The 23,702-nt window shown below is 38.8% G+C and overlaps 1 protein-coding gene across 6 annotated transcripts in view; it reads right to left on the reverse strand.

The window, feature by feature from the left end:
• The window catches only part of GPR143 (G protein-coupled receptor 143), a 59,436-nt gene extending 36,155 nt beyond the window's left edge, over positions 1-23,281 (reverse strand). For 4 of the 6 annotated variants that reach the window (XR_010884144.1, XR_010884145.1, XM_013951194.2 and 1 more), the window contains exons 1-9: positions 23,045-23,281; positions 16,029-16,095; positions 13,017-13,271; positions 11,235-11,344; positions 8,121-8,215; positions 6,674-6,766; positions 5,975-6,084; positions 3,330-3,438; positions 896-1,013 (exon numbers count right to left, since the gene is read on the reverse strand). Coding sequence is in view for 2 of the 6 variants with exons in the window: in XM_013951194.2 (XP_013806648.2) it covers positions 896-1,013; positions 3,330-3,438; positions 5,975-6,084; positions 6,674-6,766; positions 8,121-8,215; positions 11,235-11,344; positions 13,017-13,271; positions 16,029-16,086 (948 nt within the window). In the remaining 4 variants the exon portion in view is untranslated. The remainder of the gene's footprint in view (positions 1-895; positions 1,014-3,329; positions 3,439-5,974; positions 6,085-6,673; positions 6,767-8,120; positions 8,216-11,234; positions 11,345-13,016; positions 13,272-16,028; positions 16,096-23,044) is intronic. The other 2 variants (XR_010884146.1, XR_010884147.1) reach the window with 2 other exon arrangements.
• Between the last annotated feature and the right edge of the window lie 421 nt (positions 23,282-23,702).

Consider the following 23,702-nt stretch of genomic DNA (forward strand, 5'->3'; position numbering starts at 1 on the left):
CACTGCCTTGGAATTCTTGGTAAGTAAATGGTTTTAGCTGTTTCCATTTTTCTCACATGAAAATAGCAAACTATTTTTACAGTCAGTTTAGAAAATAGCTCAGTTCCTAGACCTGACCTCTCTCTCCAGGTGAACAAGAGCAAGATCCCCATCAGATGAATGAATTGAAATACTTAACCCTTTAATACAAAGTGGCACAAGGGCTTAACTACACAGAGTGTGTTCAGGCCTTACAGGTATTTAAGAGCTCTGAAATAAACTCTCTTGAAACAGGAACCCACGTTATCACCTCTGGAAAATCCATTGTCAAATATTCCAAAGGGATAAAAAAGAGTAGAGCACAGTTACAGCCCAATATCTTATAGCTATCTTTTTGTTCATTGCTTTCAAGATTTTTCATGTATTTCCCCCCAAATAATCATCCATATATTATGATGTAACATGTGGTTATTTTTTACAAGACACCAATACAGAAAACCCTCATTACAAACAGAGAATTATCAGAAAATACCCATGTTTTGGGGGAACCTTCAGGAATCATGAGCTAAAACCTTGTAGCTTGTGTTATAGCAGAGGCTAGAAAGGTTAGACCAGAACTCATTTTAATGGTCTATTCTGCACCTTCAAATGGATAGGAATCACTCATAGAGGGAATGCATACTCTAGTAAAAGGGAAAAAAGTTGGTCTTTGGTACCTTTTGGCTAAGTTTACATGTGAAAAGCACTCCCAGTGACAGCTCCTACCTCTTTCTTATTTTCTGCTTTTCTTCCCTGATTTTTTGGAGTGAAAAGGTGTTTATATTTCCAAAATCAAAAACCACACATTATACTGGTGCTGTTCCTCCAACCTCACAAGACTGATTTCTAAGATTAGGAAAAGTCATGGTTAACCTACCATTATAATCCATGTGATCAGTGCAGCACTTCTAATATTTTTCAGGGGTATTTCATTGATATCTGGCTGCATTTCAAGATAGAACAAAAGGCTCTCGTTGATGATATTGGATGACCAGCTGTTGCAGAAGAAAGAAAGAAAGAAGAGGAAGAGAACAAGACAATTTTACATACATATATATATATATATCTGTGTCTTAAAAATAAGACACCAAAAACAAGACACTTACAGATAAAGAAACCAAATATATGCATACATGCTGTAAAAGATTGAAGAAACCCAAGCCCCCTTAAATATCCTAAAATTTCAGGTTAGAATAGAACAGACTTTCAAAACTCTGTAAAATAGAGTAAAACAGCTAAAGCTGGACTTTAAAATCCTTAAAAATGCCAACAAATTTTAGGAATAAAGGTAATTTCTATTTCTAAAGAAGGATGAACATAATCAAACCTCTTGCTGTGAAAAAGACACTGTGAATATTCCACATTAAATAAGGGTTAAGGTAAAATGGTTATTACTTCCTAGGACTTCTAAACAGTCAGAGCAGCCTTTCTTTGTATTTCTACTGCAGTTTCAAAAAGCACCCATGTCATACTTTCTAAAAGAGTTTATACATGTCTTTCCTATGATTATATTTTTAACACAGTGTAAAACATCCTGCTCTTCTCTCCCAAATCTGCAGGCCTCTATTTTATCCCATGTTGCCCTGATGTCCTTGACTAACTAGTCTCATATTTGAACTTTGGAATGGAAATGCATGTTTCCTAGTGCTTCGAGATGGGACTGCCTCAGTCTTACTGTATACTGACCCTTAAAAGAGTTTCAGCACTCTAAAGCTTATGTTTTATCAGAAGAACAAAATCTAAAACTAAAAGCATAATTTATTTTTAACAGAAAAACTCAGAATGAGATAGAATGGAAATAAACAAATGTCCCCACTGCGTCTTTGTGGAGTTGGTCCCTTCTTTGATGCTTGCTCCTAATCTAGCAAGCTGGCCACAATTCCTTAGGTTGCAACTGCATTTTTTTAGTCCCTCTGGTCTTTAAAATGAGACTCTCTCTTTCTGTAACCTTGAAGCCTGGATATTGGAGCCTTGAAGCTCCTTATTATTTTCAGCAATTTCCCAGAAAGTTATGCTGCAGGCTTGCTCACTGCTCTCTTTCTCTCTCCCTCTGGCTACTCCACCCTGCACAGCAGAAACCTCTCTCCCAAGCCAAGCAGGCGCAGTTATTTCCAAAGAAAAGAAAATAGTTTCCCTCCGGTGCGCTCAGTACACAGCAGCCAGGACAAGATAAAAAGGCAGCCTTCCTCCCTCCTCAGTCTTTAAAAGCAGTGTAACATGCATTAATGTATCTGTGTATTAAGTAGTTACATTAAGTATATAAGTTATTATTAAGTTAAGTATATATTAAGTACTGTTATATTAAGTAGTTGTACAGACCGCTAAATCTATCCAAGCCATTTCTCTACTCCAGGGCAGTTTCTTTCCTCTTCCTGTTGTTTGTGTTACCTATGTAAATAGTAAGCACCTTATGGCAGTGACTGCTTCTTGCTAGGTCTTTGCACGGTCCCCTGTAGACTGGATCAACACCCCTTCTGGTGCCTTTATTATTGTGCTATAATTATGAGATTGCAGTAGAAAACACTGCCTCCAGAAGCAGGCTCTATTTCTGCTCAGTTTTGTTGTGTGCATCCAACACCTTCAGTTCCAGTTAGCACTCCAGAATTGACTGCACTGAATTGCGTTGCTAGAACAGAGATGTAAGGGATTTGGAGATGAGTACACTCCCTCCCTCCTCTACTTCTTTCCTTACCCCAAAAGTCCTATTTCAGGGAAGAAGATGGAAGAATAGAAAAGAGACTAAATGACCAGAAATTTCACACACAGCAGAGATGTTTCTTTTCCAGAGTGTAACCATGGTAGTCCCTCTATTTCCAGCTGATATGCAACGCTTACTTCACACACTTGTGATCTGCAGACTGTAGAGGCAATTGTGTTATATAGTCACAGTCCGCAGCCTGAAGCCAGTCTTAGAACCATATATATTGTAGGTTTTCAATGAAATGTTTGATGACAAGGGTGTAGAGTGGGCTCTCAGAAATCTTGAGCGCAGAAAGCTGTCTATCGGCACACAGTACTGGAGAGCTGCTGTTTCAGACAGTTATTCATTTAGGTTGTGCCCAACCATCTTTTTGCTGTTGTTTCTAGGGGTTACTGTTTTCCCTGTTGCTTAAACATTTTAATCATTTCCTTACTGCCTTGTTATGCTACATTACTGCTTCAGTTAGTTTGTGAACTTGTTCCTTGGAAGCCTTCTCTTTGCAACATAAAGACCGACAAAAAATGAAACAACCTATCAGAGTCTATTTTTGTCCCTGACTGTCTCCAGTTGGGAAGAAAGGAATTCAAAACAACACAATGCACCCCCTTACCAGATAATGAATACCAGCATAATTTTGAAAAAGCGGATCTGGATCTCTGTCCCCAGGCGTCTTTCATTCTCTGTGTAAATTCCTTGTCTCCCTTTCAGTAAGGAGGCAACTGGAAAGTATACAATTGTGTTCATTAATATACATGCATCTTGTTATTTATAGCACAGGGATCCAGAAAACTGATGTCTGCAAAAAGATATCAAAGGAAGAAATGGATTTATCCCTAGCAACAGTTCAGAAGCTGGATGGACCATCACCAAACAATCTCACATGCAGCCTAATACTTAAGGAAAACAACCACATCTACTATGGATTCCTAAAATGGGTGGTATTTCACTATGTCTTCTTTCTTCTCTCAGTCCCACTGAAGATAGAAAATAGTTAGTATGGTCAACATACTTTTCTTTTATAATTAAAAAGGTAGTGCCTGCAACTTTTATGTGATGTGCGATATAATGATACATTATATGATGCTTAGGCTAGAGCAGAATACATTCTATCCTACTCTACACATTTCATTTAATTGTGCAATTGATAGAGCTATGGCTACACCTTTAAAACTTGTGTGTGATGTGCATGTAATGAAGTGTGATGTCAGCAAAATAGACAGTTATGTCACGTGCTAGAATATACATACACACAAATACAAACATATTCGCTGTGTATTTTCCCATAGAAAGAATGGACTTTCAGAGATTATCCAGTCCATTCCCTGGCCCTGAGCATGACAGTTATATTTAGGTGTGTTGTTTGTTGTTGCAGTCTCAATGAGCTTGCTGAAAAATGAGGAATACTCAAAGACCTCTCCAGGCAAGCTATTCCAGTGCTTTACCAACCCTTACCATACTAAAGCTTTTCCTGCTCCTGCTTTGACCACATTTGTTTAAGTTCAAGCTCAATCCTTCTTTTACTATCCTCTACAGTCAAGGAGAAAAGACTTTTCTGTTTTTAAGTCATAGTTACATCCTCACTTGGTCTTCTCTTCTTTAGCCTATAGAATACATCATGCAGACTTTCGTGTTTTTCTTACTTATTGTACCTTTTCTTCATTATTGCGTTACTTAGCGAATGGAGTGAAACTACAGGTTGTTTGAGAAAACAGTGCTTGTTCACTTCAGAGCAAGGAAACATAAGACATCATACTTCAACCATACAGTGTTGCCACAGGTATGTGGACACAAACATGGACATACTTAACATAAAGCACACACAGACACACACACACACACATAGATACATATCACACATGTATGCACATTCATTATTTATTTTGTCACTGAAGACCTTTGCTGCTGATTACAGAAAATGTATTGTCCTAGCTTGCTGTATCACCAACACTTGCTTGTCTGGGTACCAGTAACTTCAATTGTTTGGGGTTGAAGCACGATATGGAAGATAAGTTTACCAATTATCAAGTAGGCAATTTCAATAAACTCTAAAAAAAGTCTGTGCCATCAAACCATACAAAAATAGTAGCTAATGCAGAATGCAGTTGCCAATATATTGAGTGTTTTCACAAATTGCAGAGGGTAACAGATATTTTTGATAATGAACACTTTATAGGTTAAAGTTTATCTTTGCTTATAGAACATTTTGGTTCCAGGCTTTGGACTGATCCCTTACTTTCTTTATGCTCCTGTATGGAGTTATAATCCTAAATAAAAACCATTCTCCTGTACAAATTGGTGAGTGCTCTCTCATAAATGCAATTCTTTGTACAGGTCACAAGAATGATATAATACAATGATGCAAGTAAGGGTTGTCTTTTTGGTATATGTACCAAATGTTTAACACATTGGGTCTCTGAGTTAAACGAAACATATAGGAGGTACCACAGTAGAACTAATTAGCTATAATAAAATATTCTACAGATTGCTCAGCTGTTCCTTTGAAAATGGGTACTGCTGAGCAATGTAGGGTAGATTGGATGAAGACTGAACTTAGAATATAAGGTCTTCTGTTGCTGGCTTTTTATATATCTAAAGTGTAGATGGTAAGTATGAATTCAGATACTGAAAATACCTAGCACTGATAATATTACTTGCAAAGAATTCATTGAATCAGCGGCTTTTTCTTTCAGGCTCATTTCTTTGATGCACTGGATAGTAAATTAAATTGGAACTTCAAGGCCCCAACTGAGTTGTATACAACTCCCATTTGTTTCATAGTCTTAGAATCAGGAGTAACAAAATTCTGGTCATGTTTCATTATTTTTGAATAGGGCTGCAAAGAAGCTAATTCAGCTATCAAATCTCACCAACGTTATCTTTGTAGCAGATAAAATTACATTTCAAAATCTAGGTTGGTACCATTACTGCAGTAGAGTTAAGTCTCCGTGTTACACTTGTCTAAAACACTTTAAATAAAGAGCTGCTGTGTATCATAGAAACACCTTTGCCAGTCTGCAGTAGAGGTTTATAACAGCATAACTTGAGGACATGACAAAAGCGTGTCTCTAAGGCAAATTTCCCAGCTAGATGGCATCTTATTACTTCAATAGGCAATTCCCTCCCTTTCTTTGCTGTATCCCTTAGGACTTACTAAGGGGCCATCCTACATCACTCAATATATAAGCATGGCTTTATACGTTACTGTTATTTTGCTAAATAATACATACTAATTCATGTTGGCCCTTAGAAGCATACCTGCTGATACTGTCCTTCTAAACAGGATTGGGTTGACCACCAGCACTAGCAGGAGGGGGGCATAAGTTGTGATGTAATGCGGGATTGCATGCTCCAGGCCATTTTCACAACTGAAAAGAAATTATTCAGAGCTTGTTCACTTTTTTTCCCCACATCTGATAGTTTTGGCTATTCTATCCATCTCAACTTTAACTTAAAAAAAAAAAAAAAAGGGAATGAAGTAAACAAATGCTAAACCTCTAATTCACAGACTTTCACAGCCAGTTCACACGGGTCACAAAGTTGATTATTAGCATGTAGCATCTGTGAATTTTTCTCAGTTTTAAAGGAACAAATACAAGGCTAAAACCAGGAATGAGAGAACAGGACGATGGGACAGGCACTCCCTGCCTGCCGTGGCCTTGTTCAGACCGTTTTCCCTGACAAGGCCTTCATGAGCTCACAGCAGCTCATAGCAGAAGCTATATCACAGAGCTGCAACATCCCCAAGTGGCTGTATTGCCTGGCATATTTCTTCAGGACCCACCAAGAACCCAGGCAGATATTTGTAGGATTGCACTGACTTAGTGTGACATGCTTTCCCAAAGATCAAAAAAGTTAACCCAGTATTTAGATGCGTGTCTCTAAAACTGACTGAAAGACATTCAAATGATCACAGAGTGATATGATTTCATAGTCTCTTTCTAGACCCCTGCTTACCTGGAAAGAGATGGGTAGTAAAGCAGTGCAGCTCCCTCCACACAGAGCAAAAGTGCTAGGCCCCATGTCATCATGTGGTACAGGACAATTGTACTGGAAGCACACCAAACAGGACAGAAGTTAAAGATACTATACCTTATGCTTTCCAAATTGCAACATAAAAATAGGACCCTCATGCAAATAGATCTTTACAGATAGGAAATGGTGCAGAACAACACAGGCAGTACAGCAACTAAGGACAGCAGGTGGAGCAGGGGCCTCCAGAAAAAGGATAAGCCAAAGCAGTCGTTCAGTCTTGCACAGAGAGCTCCTGTGTGCCCTGCCTATAGCATGGAAAGCCTTTCTCTTATCCCCAAATCTCCAGAAGACCTCCTGCATCCTTCATTTTTCCTATGGAGTGCAAATTAGGGGATGAAAACATAAAGGAGCCAAACAGTCACATAAACTACCCTTTGGTAGTTTGCAAATCATAATGTATAACTTTTATTCAGATTCAGCTCCTATCTTAGGGAGTGTCAGATCTGGCTGCATAGAAGGTCCTTGACTGACTACTCTGATTTTAGAATCAGGCCCAAATATACATTTTTTCCCCGTGAATAGTCATGGGGGAAGGAGGTAGTCCTAACTGCTTCAGACAAGACTCTGGGTACTGCTTTGCATGACTTTACGAAATCAGGTTTGTCATTCACAGGCAGAGGTTAACTCTAGCTGGAACTCAAAAACCCCCATTTTGATAACATCTGCCAAATGAATCATGTCTCCAGTATCTGATTACTCGGTGTCATCTGGGTACATTATCACATAGTTCTGTGGTTAGCAGTGGCAACTAAGGTCATTTTGCCCTTCTAATATCCAGCTTGAAAACAACATATATTTTGTGTCTGGCATTATAGCATGGTATTTTCCATATAGCATGGTTCTTCAGTTATAGGCATTGCAGGAAAAGGTATAGTAAATACATGTTCTTTTCTTCTTGAAAAGTCTGCAAATGCAATCAGGAGTGTAATGATGACAAAACTGAAAAGTAGATAAAATAGAAAATCAGAAAAAATCCCGGAGAATGAAGTGCATGAAAATCAGCACCATCCCCCAGCATTTGTTTATTTTCAGGATAATACTTTTTGCCACAAGAGTCAATTTCAGGTACAGAATAGGGACAGAAATAATATCCTGCTGCAAAGAAGTCAATAGAGCCAGAACTGCACCTTATTTTTTCAAAGGATAAATGAATTCAGCTACATTTAAATGCCAATTGGGCATAAACAAACCAATATCTGAGCATTTCCCTGGCAATATAAGCACTTAGCACACCCATATCATTATCTGGTAACCATGTGAACATCAGATGTGTGTACAAGCTTCATTTATGCATTTAGATATCTGCATACAAACATGGACATACAGTGTTGGAAGTAAAGTAACACATTTAGAGCTTTAACTCTGGTACCTCAGTCCAGCTGATCTTCGTACCACCAAGTAAGAATCAACAGCATAGCAGAATAACCACCAGAAGCCAGCACTATATAATAGCTGGATCCACATCTGCAGGAAAAAGAATCAAAATGTCACAGTTGTTGATAAAGTCTCTAGTACCACTAGGGCGATGGAGTGAGGGAACAGTAGGAGCCAAACCTGTAGCCTGGTGACCTCTTCATTAAATGGGTGTATTTTGCAACTGAGATGATTGTGAAGTATGAAATGCTACTCAAATTCACAGGAACAAAACTGCTGTAGCCAACAAATCTAGTCATAGATAAATCAAACAGTGTTTGTTTCCTCAGTTTATTCTGTTACTTAGATAATCTGTTATTTATCTCTCTGGTCTTAGCCCTGAATGTCTTACGTGAAGTCTTCAGTAACAATTTATAGTGTGGATATTTTAATTTCAGGTTAAAATTTTAGTAGTTTCTCAGTATCCAAGGCATGAAAACATAACTGATGTCAGTCATCACCACCGTGTGCCTTTGCACTGCGGGCTCTGAGAGCAAAGGGTGCTTTCTCCATGTTCAAGAACTTGGGTTAGGGAACAGTAAATAAGAAAAAAGACAATAAGCTGGAAAAAAAAAACTCTCTGGAAAAATTATCCATACCAAACTCTCTGACTAATTTCTTCAAAAAAAATTCAGAAAGAAAGTTCTAGGCACAGGTTCAAGTTAAGTTAAATTCCACTGCATTTGTGAGCTGACCATAAACATTTTTCCCATGAGTGTATATATAAGATAACTGAGCTTTCTTTGCCTCTGTTTATAAATTCCATAGTTCTTCCCCATAGGAGCTGGCTCTTTGTAGCATATTCTTTCATTAGTCTGGAACTATTTTAATATACAGATTACTTTCCCTCTGAGTCCCTCTTTCAGTTTTTATCTGAATATCCTTTTCATGGCTCCAGAGTAGCATCCTTTTACAGCTGGAAACCAACATACTTGTTACTGAGCCAAACACCAGTGAATAAAGATCTAGCATTCCTTTCTCCAAAAGGTAAATCAAGCTGGGAAATATTTCCTTTTATCATGGGTGTAGACCCTACATCTAGTCATTTGTGACATGAATTATTCAGCATTTAATTCAAATAATGTGGCATATTGCTAGTGCACAGGAGTCAGAAAGTATAATTCCATTCAGTCTTCCTTCTAATGCACTTTATCCATTCCACTCAGCTTGTAACTTAATCTGCACTTTTACATATTTGTTGCAGTTAAGAAACGAACAATTCACTACACATATACATATCAGAAGTAAACTGTAGGGTCTCTCCATCTGGAAAATCCAGTATAGACAAGACCATCTCAAAAATATAAAAACACATGTACCTAAGAAACAAAATCTTCATATACTACCCCCACTTTTAGCAAAACACCACATCTTGCAATAGTGCCTGAGAGGGTATCTATCTGCAAATCAGCGGGTGTTCTTCAAAGGAGATGCCTTTTTTGAATTTCTTTTGGTTTTCAGGTAAATGAAACAAAACAGTAGCACTAGAAGAAACTTAAAATAGAAGCAGAAACATTTTATTAACTCACATGAGAACATGTTAGAGGAAATGAGTGGAAGGAGGATCATTTTTCCTCTCAATATAATTAAATTTAAATTTAGTAAGGGACCCAAACTGCAGCACTTTTGGTTGGTGCCCAAGAAAGCAAAAATAGAAATTGTGGTAGGCTGCCATGCTACTCACCATCTAACCTGAGATCAAAATGAAAAGCAAACAATCTACATACAGTATCTTTCTCACTGTTTAAAAATACTCTTTCCTGTGTTAAGGGCCAGAAGTTGAAATTTAAGACATATGGAAATATGGTTTTAGACTAGAACATTCCTATTACAAGATTTTGATGTTATTGGTTTCCCTTTCCTTAAAGAAAAAAACACTGCACCTTACAAGAAAAATTTAAACATGTATGATGGAAAATAGAGAAATGATATGTGTGTCTGACTGATATCTGTATCTACAGTAAAACACTATATTTGCCCTAATTTAGGCATATAAGGTATGGTGAGTTGCATTTTGGCACATACTGTTTTATTTAAAATCTATTGGAGCTGAATAACTGTTTTTATGCAGCATATTCTTTTCTATATTGCAAACTTCAGATTGTAAAGCTAATACTGTTCTTTGGGTACCCTGCATTCCTACTAAATTTGGGTAAATTGATGATTTGTCTTATTTGTCATTCTCTATGTATTGGTAAAACCCTGTGACCTTTCTTCTTGCACAGCAAATTCATATGATATACCTCAGTACTGTGATGGTAATATTTGAAACCGAGTTTCAGTTTGTACTTTTGGAATGCATTTGCTTTTTCTTATTCTATACATTTTAAACCAGCAGATACTTAATTGCATATGACCAGATGCAGCCATTTATGAATGCCTGTACCCATGTCTAAGCAAAATACACAGTAAAGAGAGCACTTCTGCCAGTAGCCTTGTGTCTTTGAGTATATTTATCCTGCAGTCCATGTGTGACTAAAACACAGTGTCACATTGAAAAAGCTAATTTAAGCTACCCGAGTTGCTGAATTCAGTTGGTCCCTACAATGCGGCATCAACGCAGGCTGTAATTTCTGCCCGAGAAGATGGCCAAACAACCCCGCGTTGTGGCCACGCTGGAGTTGCTGTGTCATTAGTGATGCTGGGCCAGTAGGAGCCGACCAAGCGATTTCGCAGCCAGCTTGGGAACGTCTCTACTGTTACGCAGTTGCATCTCTGACCTGGGTTTAGGTCTGCCCTTCGAAGAGCTCCTAGCCCAGCAGTTCTGTGGTGAGTGACTACTGCAGAACGCTTTGGACCAGGCAGATCTGCTGCCTACAAAAGGGCACTGGGGCTCTTCTCCGCTCCCTCGTAGCTAGTGTGCCCATTACTTTTACAGCGTCTAGCTCCCCGCCCACTCTCAGCTTGGGCTTTCAGGGGGAGGCATGAAAATACTTGTACAGGTGTGGCAGAGGCTGAAATCCATCATATTTAGACTCTGACTCACAGTTTAATTTCCTTCTGGATACAACAGCTTGCCCACATAAAGGTACTGCGAACAAAACAAAATGGAGATGATCTTTGTACCTACCGCGCTTCCCACACAGAAAGCAGAAGGCCATATGTCGGTCCCGTTCACCACAGAAATGTTAGCTATGAAGCCCGGAAAGCCTAACCATACACTTGATCTGAAGATCATACCTAAAGAAAAATGTATTAATGCTTTGGATCTGTTAACGTGGTTGAAGTCACATGCTTGTTCCCGGCCACATTTTTCACATTGTAGCCTAGATTTTGTGCTTTAACAAGAAGGCTAGATCTGTAGACGGAAAGAGCAGGAAACAACTGCACTATTTAAATGTCAGTGTAATCTCTCAGTGAAAGTAGCACCAGAGTTTTAAGTTGCTGGGACTTGAAATGCTGTGTTCTGTAGATTAAAATCTCACTTACCTACAGATACTGTCAAACACTGTGGTAAAATGAACTGAATAGCATTTAACAGGTTGACATAAAACAGCAACTAACTATTTACAATTTTACCTGTGTATATGCTAATGTTGATTTCTCTTTAATCCTTCATTTCAGAAAAAATGATTTGACACTTTTCACTGTATTCAGTTTTACAAGCAATTCTTTTTCTGTCTGTCAAAGGACTGAACACGCAGGACTTCAGAATTAGGTGAGAACAATACTGATTGTTTAAATGAACTTACAGTTTGTTAGCAAGAATTTCTGGTTTCACTTGAAAGTGGCCTTAAAGCAGTAGCATATAGCATAACAAACCCACCAGGTTTCCCACCAAGTGAGGAAGGTTTCCCACCTACTGAAGTGAGTCTAATTCAAAGACAATGAAGGATAAATACTTCTGGTTTGCCAATGAGAGAGAAAGGGAGAAAAATAACTTTATCTCTTGCTGGCCTCATCTGACTGAAAAAATCTTTTCCAGGTGAATGCACGCATAATCTTTACATCTCTCTCCTTCTTTATTTCCCAGTCTTTCATTTGTTTTAATATTGGTTCTTACTAAGTACTGTGAGAAAACCTGGCTCGGTATGAAAGGGGTAAAGGTCCAAAATCCTATCCCCTTCCCTAGCAGCTAGAGAGACTGACAAAACAGCATTACTTCTTTTATTTAATGTGAGAAAAAGATGTTATTGTAGAAAAATCTCCTCCTGCATTTTCACAGCAAGTGTAGTAGTAGTAATTTATACCTAATTTGGCAGTAAATGACATCAACTGACATGGCAGATTCAGACACAGCAGTCTCATTTTGACTCATGAGTGTCCAGGTCTGTTGTTTTATTCCTCTAGCCTGTCACTCAGGGAGTGGGCAGCAGGTTGTCCTTGATAAGGGAGCTTCTCTCACGTTTCAGAAGCCTGTGTTCAGCATGATCTGCGATTTAAACTAATTTGCTGTCAATGTGATATGCCCAGAGAAGTGACTGGCATTTGAACAATAGTGCAAACCTTGCATGGGAGGATTTAAAGATACAAGGCAAGTGTTTTTCAAATTCAGTCCTTAGGATTGGCTAAGTTTTGGATGCCAGTCTTAGTCTTAAAATATTCTCCCTCGCCTCCACTTCCATGCATTCCTCTAAGAATCAGTCACTGTTCCAGATTTTCCTTTGTTTTAAAGTACAGATTTTGGTGTAGATATGTCAAGAGCTGTTACTTTTAAAATCTAACTATTAAATGACACATTTCCCCAAAGGCCCATCATTTTCTGATCTCATTTAGTCCAAATCTTCCCATGAATACATGAAATTTCCCTCAGAAATTTCTGTTGGCCACTAACCAGCTCATTTGGCTAGTGCACCTCAAAGCAATGCGAGCCTGCCACAGCAAGGGTGAGGGACGTCAAGCTGATCCTTACCTAAGCCACCAAGGATGTCACAAGCAGAGATAAGGAGAAGGATGGTGGAAGAGGAGGAGGCTTTGGGCATCTTCCTTGGGCTCTGTCCCTTCTTCGGCAGAAGCTGCAGGATGGTCAGCAGCAGACTGACAGAGGCACTGCCAGTGCAGACTCCACAGAAGACTTTGGGCTGGAAGGTCATCACTAGCTGCGTGGCTGCATCCCGGTTAGGGCAGCAGTAGGTTTCCAACCTGGGAGAAGCCATGAAGAGTCCAGCTGGCGGGGGAGGCCCAAAAGCAGAAGAAGCTGCTGTTGCTTCCACAAGGCACTGTTAGCTTTTTCTTCACCCTCCCCATTAGGCCTCGGTGGTAAGAATCACGCGATTGATAGATCATGTGCTGCTGCTGCTAGAACTAAATCCCCTAGAGCTGCCTTTCTCAGCCTCTCCTAGGAAGGAGATCAGATCAGAACAACAAAACTCTGTAATCTGAAACATGCCCCTTTCTTGCTCAGAGCTATTGGCAACAGTTCACTCAAATATTTCTGCTTGCACAGTATGTGATATAGGAAGGCTTAAACTTATCAGAGCATTGAAGATAGTTTAAAACAAATAAGGATGCAGATACCAAAGAAGAAAGATTAAATTTTAATTGTATTTCATTTTAGCCCCATCCCACACATCACACTTCAATTACTGCAAATTAATCGAAAAGATGGGCCCAGACAACAAGCTTTCCCAGCCTTTACAAGGAGGAAGAGGGTATAAATCCACACCCACATCCTAATCCAAATCTAAATTTTAGTGATCCAACCCACCCACCTCAGTAATTAAAATTAGAAACACTATGTCCTATCACTGGAGAAAGAGATTACATTTAGGAAGATGATATTAACCTCATCCCATTTAAACCACAAACACAGCAAGTCTTCTCTGCATCAGATCACACTGGTGTGGAAAATTCTGGGACTTTTGACTCCTTATGAGTATTTTTCTTTTCTTTTTTTTTAAGTTTAATATGAAAACAGGAATTTGACCTGTAATGTTTGTTTTTACTTTATAAGCTAGACAAAATCCTTTAAGTTGGGGATCCTATTAGACACAGCAGCAAATACCTGCAATCATAAATAGAAAAACAACTCTCCTCTCTCAGATTAGTTTAAAATTCCCAGCCCTCACCCCTTCAGAAAACTTGTCTGTAAGAATACATGCAGGAAATAAAGGAGGGAGCATTGCCAACATACTTGAAGTGAACTGGGTTTTAAATAATACAGCCCTGGATTTTATAATTATTCCTTATAAGAACAAATGACCTAATCTTTTTTATTTTCTTTTCTCTCTTTTTTCAGTGGTCTAGCTTAGACTTTTTTTAGCCTTTAGCAGGGTTGGGGCTGCAGTCAGAGGCCAAGATCCCAAGCACACCGTGGTATCCAACAAGCCTTTACTTAGAGAGGGCTCTTCAATGCTGTGCCCACGCAACATGACCTGAGGAGCAGGATTTTAGCTTGCAGATTCAGGCTTCTACATGTAGGTGTCCACACATCAGCAAGGTATCTGAACTCCCATTAAAGTCAATCAAGATCTTAGTCAGCTAAGCCAGTATTAGCCAGTGGAGTCTAGAGAGCAGTCCAGCTCTTCCTAAAATAAATGCACCTGGTGAGCTGAATGGCTCAGTAGGCTCCACTGACTATAATGGGAACTTAAGTACCCTCATCATGTACAGCCGCCTATATTCAGGCAGCTGAGTTTGAAGCTGAGTCCTGCCTGAATGTTTCTGCTCCTCTCCAGCATATAGAGGTTCTTCTACTCCATCGATCCAGAGAGATGAGTGATATGGATGCAGCAACCCTATGGTTTGTTACTACTGCGCATACAAAAAAGTACTGGGGCAGCACGGTTGTGAACCACATTGTCCTGCTCTGGAAACACAAATTCTTGCTGAGCTAAAGGAGAGTATCTATGCTCTGTTGCCAAGATAAGACTTGGGATTCAGAGGCTTTCATTCCCTCTCAGAGAGATTAGCAGTGCATGGAGTTGCTACCTGTCAAGATACTGCATTGTAATCTACCTGGCTGGTTGTGTTATAAGTAAGTGTAACATAGAAAATGCTGGTTTTTTCCTACAAATCACTGCCTAGAAGCCAAAGCCTGCAGCTTCAGTCGGGCAAAATTTCTAAAATATTCAGTGTGTCTTAAGCAAATTTCTCAAGAAATATCAGGATTTTCTGTGGAGTCTAGGCAGAAAGATATTACTTAAGAACATAATTCCATTGTGGGAGTAGGATACCCATATTTTCTGTTAAGGGAGAATAAACACTAAAAACTAGACTAGAGGAAACTACCAAAGAAAGGTGCAGAGAGGATCCAGTTCCTAGGCTACTGAATTCAAGAACAAACATTACAAAGATTCTACAGAGACAGAATATCATTTAAACTAAAGCCACCATATACCACATACACAATGCAAATGCATATATATTAAAATAATTAACGCTTGTTCTTATTTTAAGGTTACTTTATATTGCCTGATCTGTGCTTAGAACAGCAATAGATACTCTATTAGACACAAAGAAACTATTTAATAGAAGCCTGTCATTTGCATTGCCATATTCTTAAACTTTTCCCCTCATGTTCCTCATTTCTTTCCTTCATTTTCTTTCCTTCAAATGTTTGAAAAGCAGGTCAAGTTGCTATCCTGATCATTTGTTCTGGCTGTATCTTGTGTTTTCTGCTTATCATTTGTTTTTGTTGATCTTGACTATAGTTTTCTAGTTTGCCTGTGTGGGTTGACCATTTCATTATTTTCACTTCTCTCTCCCTTTTATTCAGCCTTGAAATTACTTTCATTTCTCAGCTGAAGTCTTATGCTCTAGAGACTACTCTTTACATCTTTTTTTCCTTTTCTCTCCACAGTTTTGCCAGCTGTCCACCCTATTTTTATTGCTTTATTCCCTTGAATGAAGAATTGTTTTTTAACCTCTTTTTCAGGGTCCCTTCCCTCCTATTCCCTCAGGATTTGATTATACAGTTACTTACAGTGGGAGTATGTGATTCTTTCACTGATCACTTTTACTGGAAGCAAAGCGTATACCATGTGGCATATCTAATAAGAAAAGAAAATAAAGTGATTCATGAGTGAATGGATGGATACCTGCCATGATGCATGTAGACATGGACAGATGAGGCTAAATGGGAGACAGATCTCCAAAGTAATGAGTCACCTAATATCTCAGCTGGTAAGATCTAGTTAGTCTCTGGCCCTCATCACTGCGCTGAAAGTACAAAGAGTCAGAACAGCCAAAGAAATTCAAAGTTGGTTTGGCAGTCTTATACCTGAAATTAATTCGGCTTCTCGTGGTTATGCAAATAGGAAGATAAAAGCCAGGGCCAAAGGCAAAGGAAACAGAAAAGTAACAAAAGAAAGAAAGAGAGTTGTTTTACCTGGTTAAGGAACTTTAGTGTTCAGTAAAACTTAAATAGTTTTACCGGCCCTAATTTTCTTCCCTCTGAAATTATTGACAAAGTTCCCGCTGACTTCAGTGGTACAAGGCAGACCCACAAATATTTTCTCTCTCCCCTTTTATCACCAGGGCAGTATATCAATTAAGCAAATGCTGTAGCTTGGAAAGAAACATTAGCACATGTAGAAGAAATATCCCCAAAAACCCAATCTGTCATTTGAAATACCAGTTGAACAAAGCTATAGAATAAACAGAAAATTACACGATACTGAAAATTCTAGTCTTGCTTTTATACATTTTCAGCTGTATGTTCAAGAATGAAAAAAATACTGTATTTCTTGCAAGGAGAATAAGCACTTTTCCCACATGCATAGTTTTTAGAAAAACCTGCTCAAGCTCTCTTTGGACCTGGGAAATAGTGTTTCAGTACAGTCCACATGCATCATTAAGCTGAAACACTGGCTTGCCTGGTCCTAAAGGAAAACAATAAGCTTAAAAAAATGTCACAGGCATGCATTTCTGCTGTTAAGGAGTGTGGTATGGCTTATGCTTGAGTGCGCAGTTACAGATTTTTTAATTTCTGGTTTAATTAAGTCTGAGACTACAGCACTGGTTTTAAAAGGAGAAGAAAATTTATGGATATACAGACAGAGGAGAACATTATTTATTTGTTTATATGTATAATTCAAAGCATCATTGCCTCCTTATGAAAACCTTAGCTACTTTGCAAATGTAAAAACTATGTTTTGTCAATGGTTCGTGATCTCATGATACTTATCTCTCTCAGACAAATTGCCTGAGATATAGCATTTCCCAAACTAATGAAAGCTGAGCCTGTCTTCAGGTTCAATGCAATAAAATCAGTCATGATCTTCCCAACAGATCCTGCAATATGTTCCTAAAAAACTGAATGTATAAATCCTCCATATGCTTAGCATAGTCCTTTATTTTATCCACACAGAACTGCAAATAGCTTTACTTCGTAAGAAACTGGAATACTGTTTAGAGTCCTTCCCTTAATTAACAGTGCTAATTTTTGAAGTGTTGTAACTGATATTTCACTTATAACAGCTAAAATGAATGTGGAAGTTCACATTCCATTATTTCTGTTTCAAGTTTTCTGTAAATTTAGGCAGGAATATCCAAATAATAGTAATATTTGAAGTGTGAGATCTGTCATGATGATAACAGCTACGGACTCCATTAAAAAGAATTGGAAGGAAAACAGAGGTATCACTTCCCTTCCCCCAGTGATTTGAATATAATTATATAAGTGTAAATCATTAATTTACATTTAAAGATGGTGAACATTGTTTTAGAAGCATCAGAATGAGTACATGTCCTTTGCATAAAAATAGTAATATTGTAGGTCTCCTTTTTGTTTTCTTTAGGACTAATAAAACATAAATGCATTAAATTAGTGTGCATTTGAACAGCTAAATAGCTGTGCATAAGCAACTGATGTAGTCATTTTACACATATTTTATCGAGCTCTTATACACCTTTTCCAGGGGAATGTTCTCCTACTTGACTTTTGTGAACAAACATACCCAAATTAGTTACTGAAGCAGTGCCTATTTTGGATTAAATCAGTCATCAAGGTTTATATGGATGAGGTACAAAGTGACTAAATGGAAAAATGCATCCATAAGCTGGAGAAAACAAATTTTCCTTAGGGACTGGAGAACAAACTTCTTGATTCTCTGTTCCAGTGTTGAGAATATTAGTCTTTGAACCTGAATTAAGACAGATTTCGTGGCCACATTTCAGGACAGATTCCACCATTAATCATTGTCATCATTATATTAATTCATAGAATAAAAAGATATCCCCCTTTCAACATACATGTAATAAAGAAAACTTCTCCTACAGCTACACAGACAACATGAGACACAGTTTGTGCAGGAACTGAGTGGTGAAAAAGACTGAAGATGGCCTCACACTCAAAAGAACATTACCTTTTCCACACACAGAGATATTGAAAATTGGGTCTTAATGCTCATAAGTGTGCAGAGGGTACCCTGGTCCATAAAGATGTTCAGTGTCTATCCTGTCCTCAGTATTCTTCAAAAGATAACCTGTGCATGACAATGCTGTGCACTTCCAATACCAGCAATTCAGACTTTCAAAAGAAATTAATAAATACTTCTGGGGTTGTATGTGTGTCATTGCAGATGATGGACAATAAAAACACAGCCCCAGTGTAGCAAGGTCAGAATCTGTTTCCTCAGGATGTTGCAAATGATGCCCCACTGATATGAGTAAACTCCATGATGTAACCAAAAGCCAAGTTAGCGAAACTGTACCTCACACAGCAGCCTTACGCTTTTTAAGTCCAATAGAAGTCAGGGAAAGCTAACCTGAACACTGACTTTTTTTCTCATTGTTTGATTCAGTAGGATGCCCTCAAACCTGCCAGCAACTCATCATGTACAGCTATTCTTCCTCAGTCTCCTAAGAGAAGAGAGGCCAACCACTTAGCGCATTTATACCTTTAGTATAAAAGGCCATGGCAGCCTTTGGGGAGATGGCATGCAAAGAAAGATCTTCCCTTTCTATGGACTCCTGGGCATGTGCAGAACTGGCATTATATCAGCCATAATATCACCAAAACATAAAAACCTTTAGCTGGATGTGCACACTTGATGCTTTAGGGCAAACTGCTATAGCACTGCAAATAAAGAGCATTTACTTTATGCTGCATACATGCTTAGATGTACTCTCACAAGATGCTGCATCACACGACCCCCACCTGGACATGGTGCATGCTTTGTATAATCACATGGTGAGCAGAAAGGTCATTTGTAATGAAGGAATCGTGACTATTTATAGAATGAGCTGGGAGATTTATTTACACAATGCTGATAGGTAGAAAAAAAGGAAGGCCTGTTTGGGGTTAGCTAGTCGATGAAGACAAAGTCCAAGTGAAAAATACTATACTACAAGGCTTTTGTCTGATTCATGCGTACTGTAGCCACTTGCTTTTTATCTACCCTTTTCAAAGTTTACTTCACAGCATTCTCTCCAGACAGGGCACTTGAAACCCACCCTTTGGCATTTTCCCTGATCATCCCTGCCCCAGTGATGATCTTCATCAAGTACAGAATTTAAATATAAGATATATTAGATATTAGAGTTTAAATTCATTAAAGACTGTTTCTTGGCTTCTGAGGCTATGCCACTCAAGTGATTAAAATAGGCCAGTGATTGTTTTCTTCCACATAAGGGCAAGTGGCACAGCGCTGTTTGTATAGAGTGTTATTACATAACCTGTGTTATCACAGAAGACGAACAGTGAAGAACACTCCCTCCTGTACCAAGATCAGAAATGCAAGAGCAAGAATAAATGCTTCACTGAATGATGATGATGAAAAATGATGCTTCACTGAAATGATGAAACTCCATGAAGTAGACAAATCCCAGCTTAATGAAGTTGTACTTCACATATATATGACCAAATATAGCTATACAGCATCTGCATATCTGAACTCTCTTCCACAACCAGACAAGGTTGCCTTCATCCAAACTGCCTAATAGTAACAGTCTTTGGTCCATGCTGTCCCCCAAACTGCGCCCAAGCGTTGGCTAGTTAGCATACTAACAACAAAGCAGAATGGACTCTCACGTGCCAGTCCCTGAATCTGTGCACTCTGACCCTCCTTTTTAGTTCATTTGTAAAGCTGTAGTTTAAGATGCTTGTAATCTGATTTGGGGAAGAGCCCTAACACAAGACCTGAAAAAGAAACAAGTATACAGACACCAGAGGCACTGTGGCTCAAGGCAGTATGACACCACTTGTGCCTGCATTTGATTGCCAGCTGAAAGCCCCATCCACAGGGAAAGCTGGTCACCTGTTCACCTCCTCTTGTTAGGTTGTATGTTGTCTTCTTACTCTGCTACTTCATGAGGAATTGCTATTCCCAATTTATTTGAATTTCAATCTTGTTTTCATGTAAAATCATAAAAACTATAAATCCTGAAGCAGATTATAGATTACAGTATTCTGAGTTAGGCTCATTGCCTTTTCCTCTGTCTACAGGTCTAGGGAGTCTCAATTTCTGAATTGTAGCTCACTGTTTCTGAACTGTATTCTGAATTTTTGAACTGTACTTTAAAGCTGAGCCAATAATATTAGCAAATCATGGACTTTTTCCTCTTGGTCACTCACAGACATAGTTAGTTCTGCAGGGAGCATTCTCACCCTCAGAAAACTGTTCTGAGGTACTGAGCATGTGTGCTGTTGTGTTGCTAACATGCCCCTACAATGTACTGTGCAACTCTGGTGGCAACAGCATTTGACTTTAAACGGCACCAGTCCCCAGAGAGCATGTTCTCCATTACAAGATCTGCTTTAAGTTACATAGCAGGGACATTCCTATGTCATTTTTTCCTCTTCTTTTCTCCTTCTTTCATAGTCTGGTTACCCTGCATTGGCAGGGATGAAGGATATGCAAACATGCACTGGATGTAAAGGCACAGTGTAATGACTTGGTGGTCTAGTTTATGACATGTTGCATTCAGGGAAGAATTGCATGGGAGTCTGCTTATACAGATGGTTTGAAAATCATTCTGGAAGTGCCTCTAAGGGGCAGAATTATGGCCTCATATAGCTTGAAGACTAAGACACTGTGGACATGGAGGATACATCTACATTGGTGTTTTCGTGCACTATGTCCTTTTCAGAACTGAAACTTCTTTGCATCCGCGCTTGGTGGTCTATACAGACCACTTAGGTGCACCACTGCTTTGCAAATAAGGGTTTCTCTCCTGCTGAAACTAATCCAGAAATTGTACTCTGAGAAACTTTCAGAGCAATTTCAGGACTGTTTTGATACAAACTGTGGATACACTGTTAAATAAAAGGAGGTCAGGGAATAATCTTGACCTATATACTTCTGACTGTTCATACTCTTATGGCAGATCACTCACTGATTCTGCTTGAGCTAACTTTATCTTTCCAAGGCAAATCTGTTACAGCGGAAATGAGCTGCTTGAATAGTGGAAATTAATGCAACTTTGAGTCAGCCCATGCCATTTTGCCTCTGAAACAGGTATCACTCCCTGGCTGTCTTTTATTCAGCATTATAGATAGAGACATGGAGACCTTTCCCTCTTAGGTTTATCACCACAGCTAAGTCCTACATATTGCTAAATCCCTGGTTTATTTCAATACGGAAGTGGTCCATGTCTTAAGACCCGTATTTCAAGTGAGAATTGAACAAAGCTTGAATTAAAACCTTATGAGGATAGGAAGTACTGGATCCCACATGAAATGCTAATTGTTTCATTGATTTCAGCTTTGTAAAAAGCCCTAGAGAAATAACATGGAAGCATGTTTTTGGTCTGAAAGAACTGAAGACATCAACATATATTTGAATATTTATCTGAAAGGTTGAGAACTTCTAGAGGTTTCTCCAGTACTAATTATGTGATGATGAAGCCTCATTTGCAATACATGAGAAACAAGATACACTTGGGAAAGATTTTGAAAGGGCCTAAATCACGTAGGAGAGATCCAGCTGGAATTTTTTAACATGTTATTTTTCATTCTGGGAAAATGGCTAATTTGTTGAAATCAAAGTGTTTTGCAGAAGAGGATGGTTATTCTAAAGTCATCAGAGGAAACATGGCAGTTTCCCAAAGTAAACTCTCCTGTTTTCCAGCTATGCCAGGATGTCTGTCTCATGGGCTGCTCTGCAACCTGTTTCTCCAGGTTCTCCGGACTCTCAGACTCCACAAAAAACTACCAGCAGCATGGCAACTCCTGAATTACATGAAAAGTCCATCCACTTCTCCTACAGAAACTTCTTAGCACTATTTTCACTTGTTTTAGTCTTTGTGATGATTATTTTCAAAGACACTAGAATTCACCATATGTTTCAATAATGTCCTAGAAGCACTACATAGGGTTAATACTCGCTCCACATACAATATCAGTATGCAAGCCCTATAGATTTCAACAGTAGTATTACAGGTTGCTGTGACAGTGGAATTGAGGTCTACAGGGACCTCTCCAGGAATAAGATATTCAAGTCCAAAATTCCCATCTTGAAATCCATTTTTCTCCTGAATTCTGGCAGTATTCTCACTGTGCAGCCAAAACTCCAGGCTTTAGAAAAGGGGTTTTCAAATCCTTTCATCCTCACTATAGAGATTATTCTATATATTCATTTCTATATACCAACATTTCTTCCACTACTGGTGATTAAAACAATATTCTTTCAGCAACTGTAGCAGCTGACTACATGGAAGAAGCTACACTGGCACAATTACCAAACAGCTAGGACTATTGCCCTGGCAAAACTCACTGAGGAGCTGTAAGAGTCTGCTCTGCCTCCTTGCTGCAGGCTGCAACCCCCGTAACCGTGCTTGCAGAGCAGAACATGTGTCATGGCACAGCAGCTCCATTTCACTGACCAGAATCTTAACTTTAAATTGCCAGCGAACTATGTATGCCCTGGGGCACCATTTTTTTATTTCAAATGGCTGAGGCAGAAACACTTTTTCTCATCAACCAACTGTGATGTTTGGTGGTAACCTCCAAGAAAGGAGCGGTAATAAACAGTGGGAGGCCATAATGGCTTAACTCACCTCAGTTCTTTACTCTGTAGCTATGAGTCAGAAGTCTCAGCTTCTTTCAAACATCTCAGCCGCTGGGGGGAAAAAAAAAGCCTGTATGGCACTGTAAGGTCCATCACAATGAATGCTCTCAAGACTAAGAATAAAACATACTGTTCTAGACTCATCCTGCAGGTATCCTGCACAATTTAATGCAGAATTGAAAAAGCGTGCAGTATGAAAGAGTCTGTTATTTTAAGGAAAAGAAAAAACATTTAAAGCCATAAAGGTGAAACAGACCTTGTCTTAACAGCATATGGTCTTTGATACTGTTTAAACAAAATCCTGTCATGGAGGAATTTATTCACAGTTTTGGTAGCCTCAATGACTAAGTAGGGAACAAGTAAACAACTAGTGCAACAGAAAGAAATAAGGCCTAGTAAATTCAGCAGAATAAAACTTCACTTGAAAATGTTAACTAAACCTATCAAGGTATGAAGGCACAGAAAAAATACTGTGGAAGGACTCTGCTGTAATGCAGAAAGTTTTTGTTGTTCTAGGGCAAGAGCTCACAAACTTAGTTTGATAATAAAGTTTGATAGCTCTTTGTACACGGTAGGAAGAGGCATTTGGGTCACTTCTGTGTACCACCATAAAGTAGCTTGTTGCAATGCTCCATTGAAAAATTTTG

Source organism: Apteryx mantelli, chromosome 1 (assembly GCF_036417845.1).
Source record: "Apteryx mantelli isolate bAptMan1 chromosome 1, bAptMan1.hap1, whole genome shotgun sequence".
NCBI classification, from domain to species: domain Eukaryota; kingdom Metazoa; phylum Chordata; class Aves; order Apterygiformes; family Apterygidae; genus Apteryx; species Apteryx mantelli.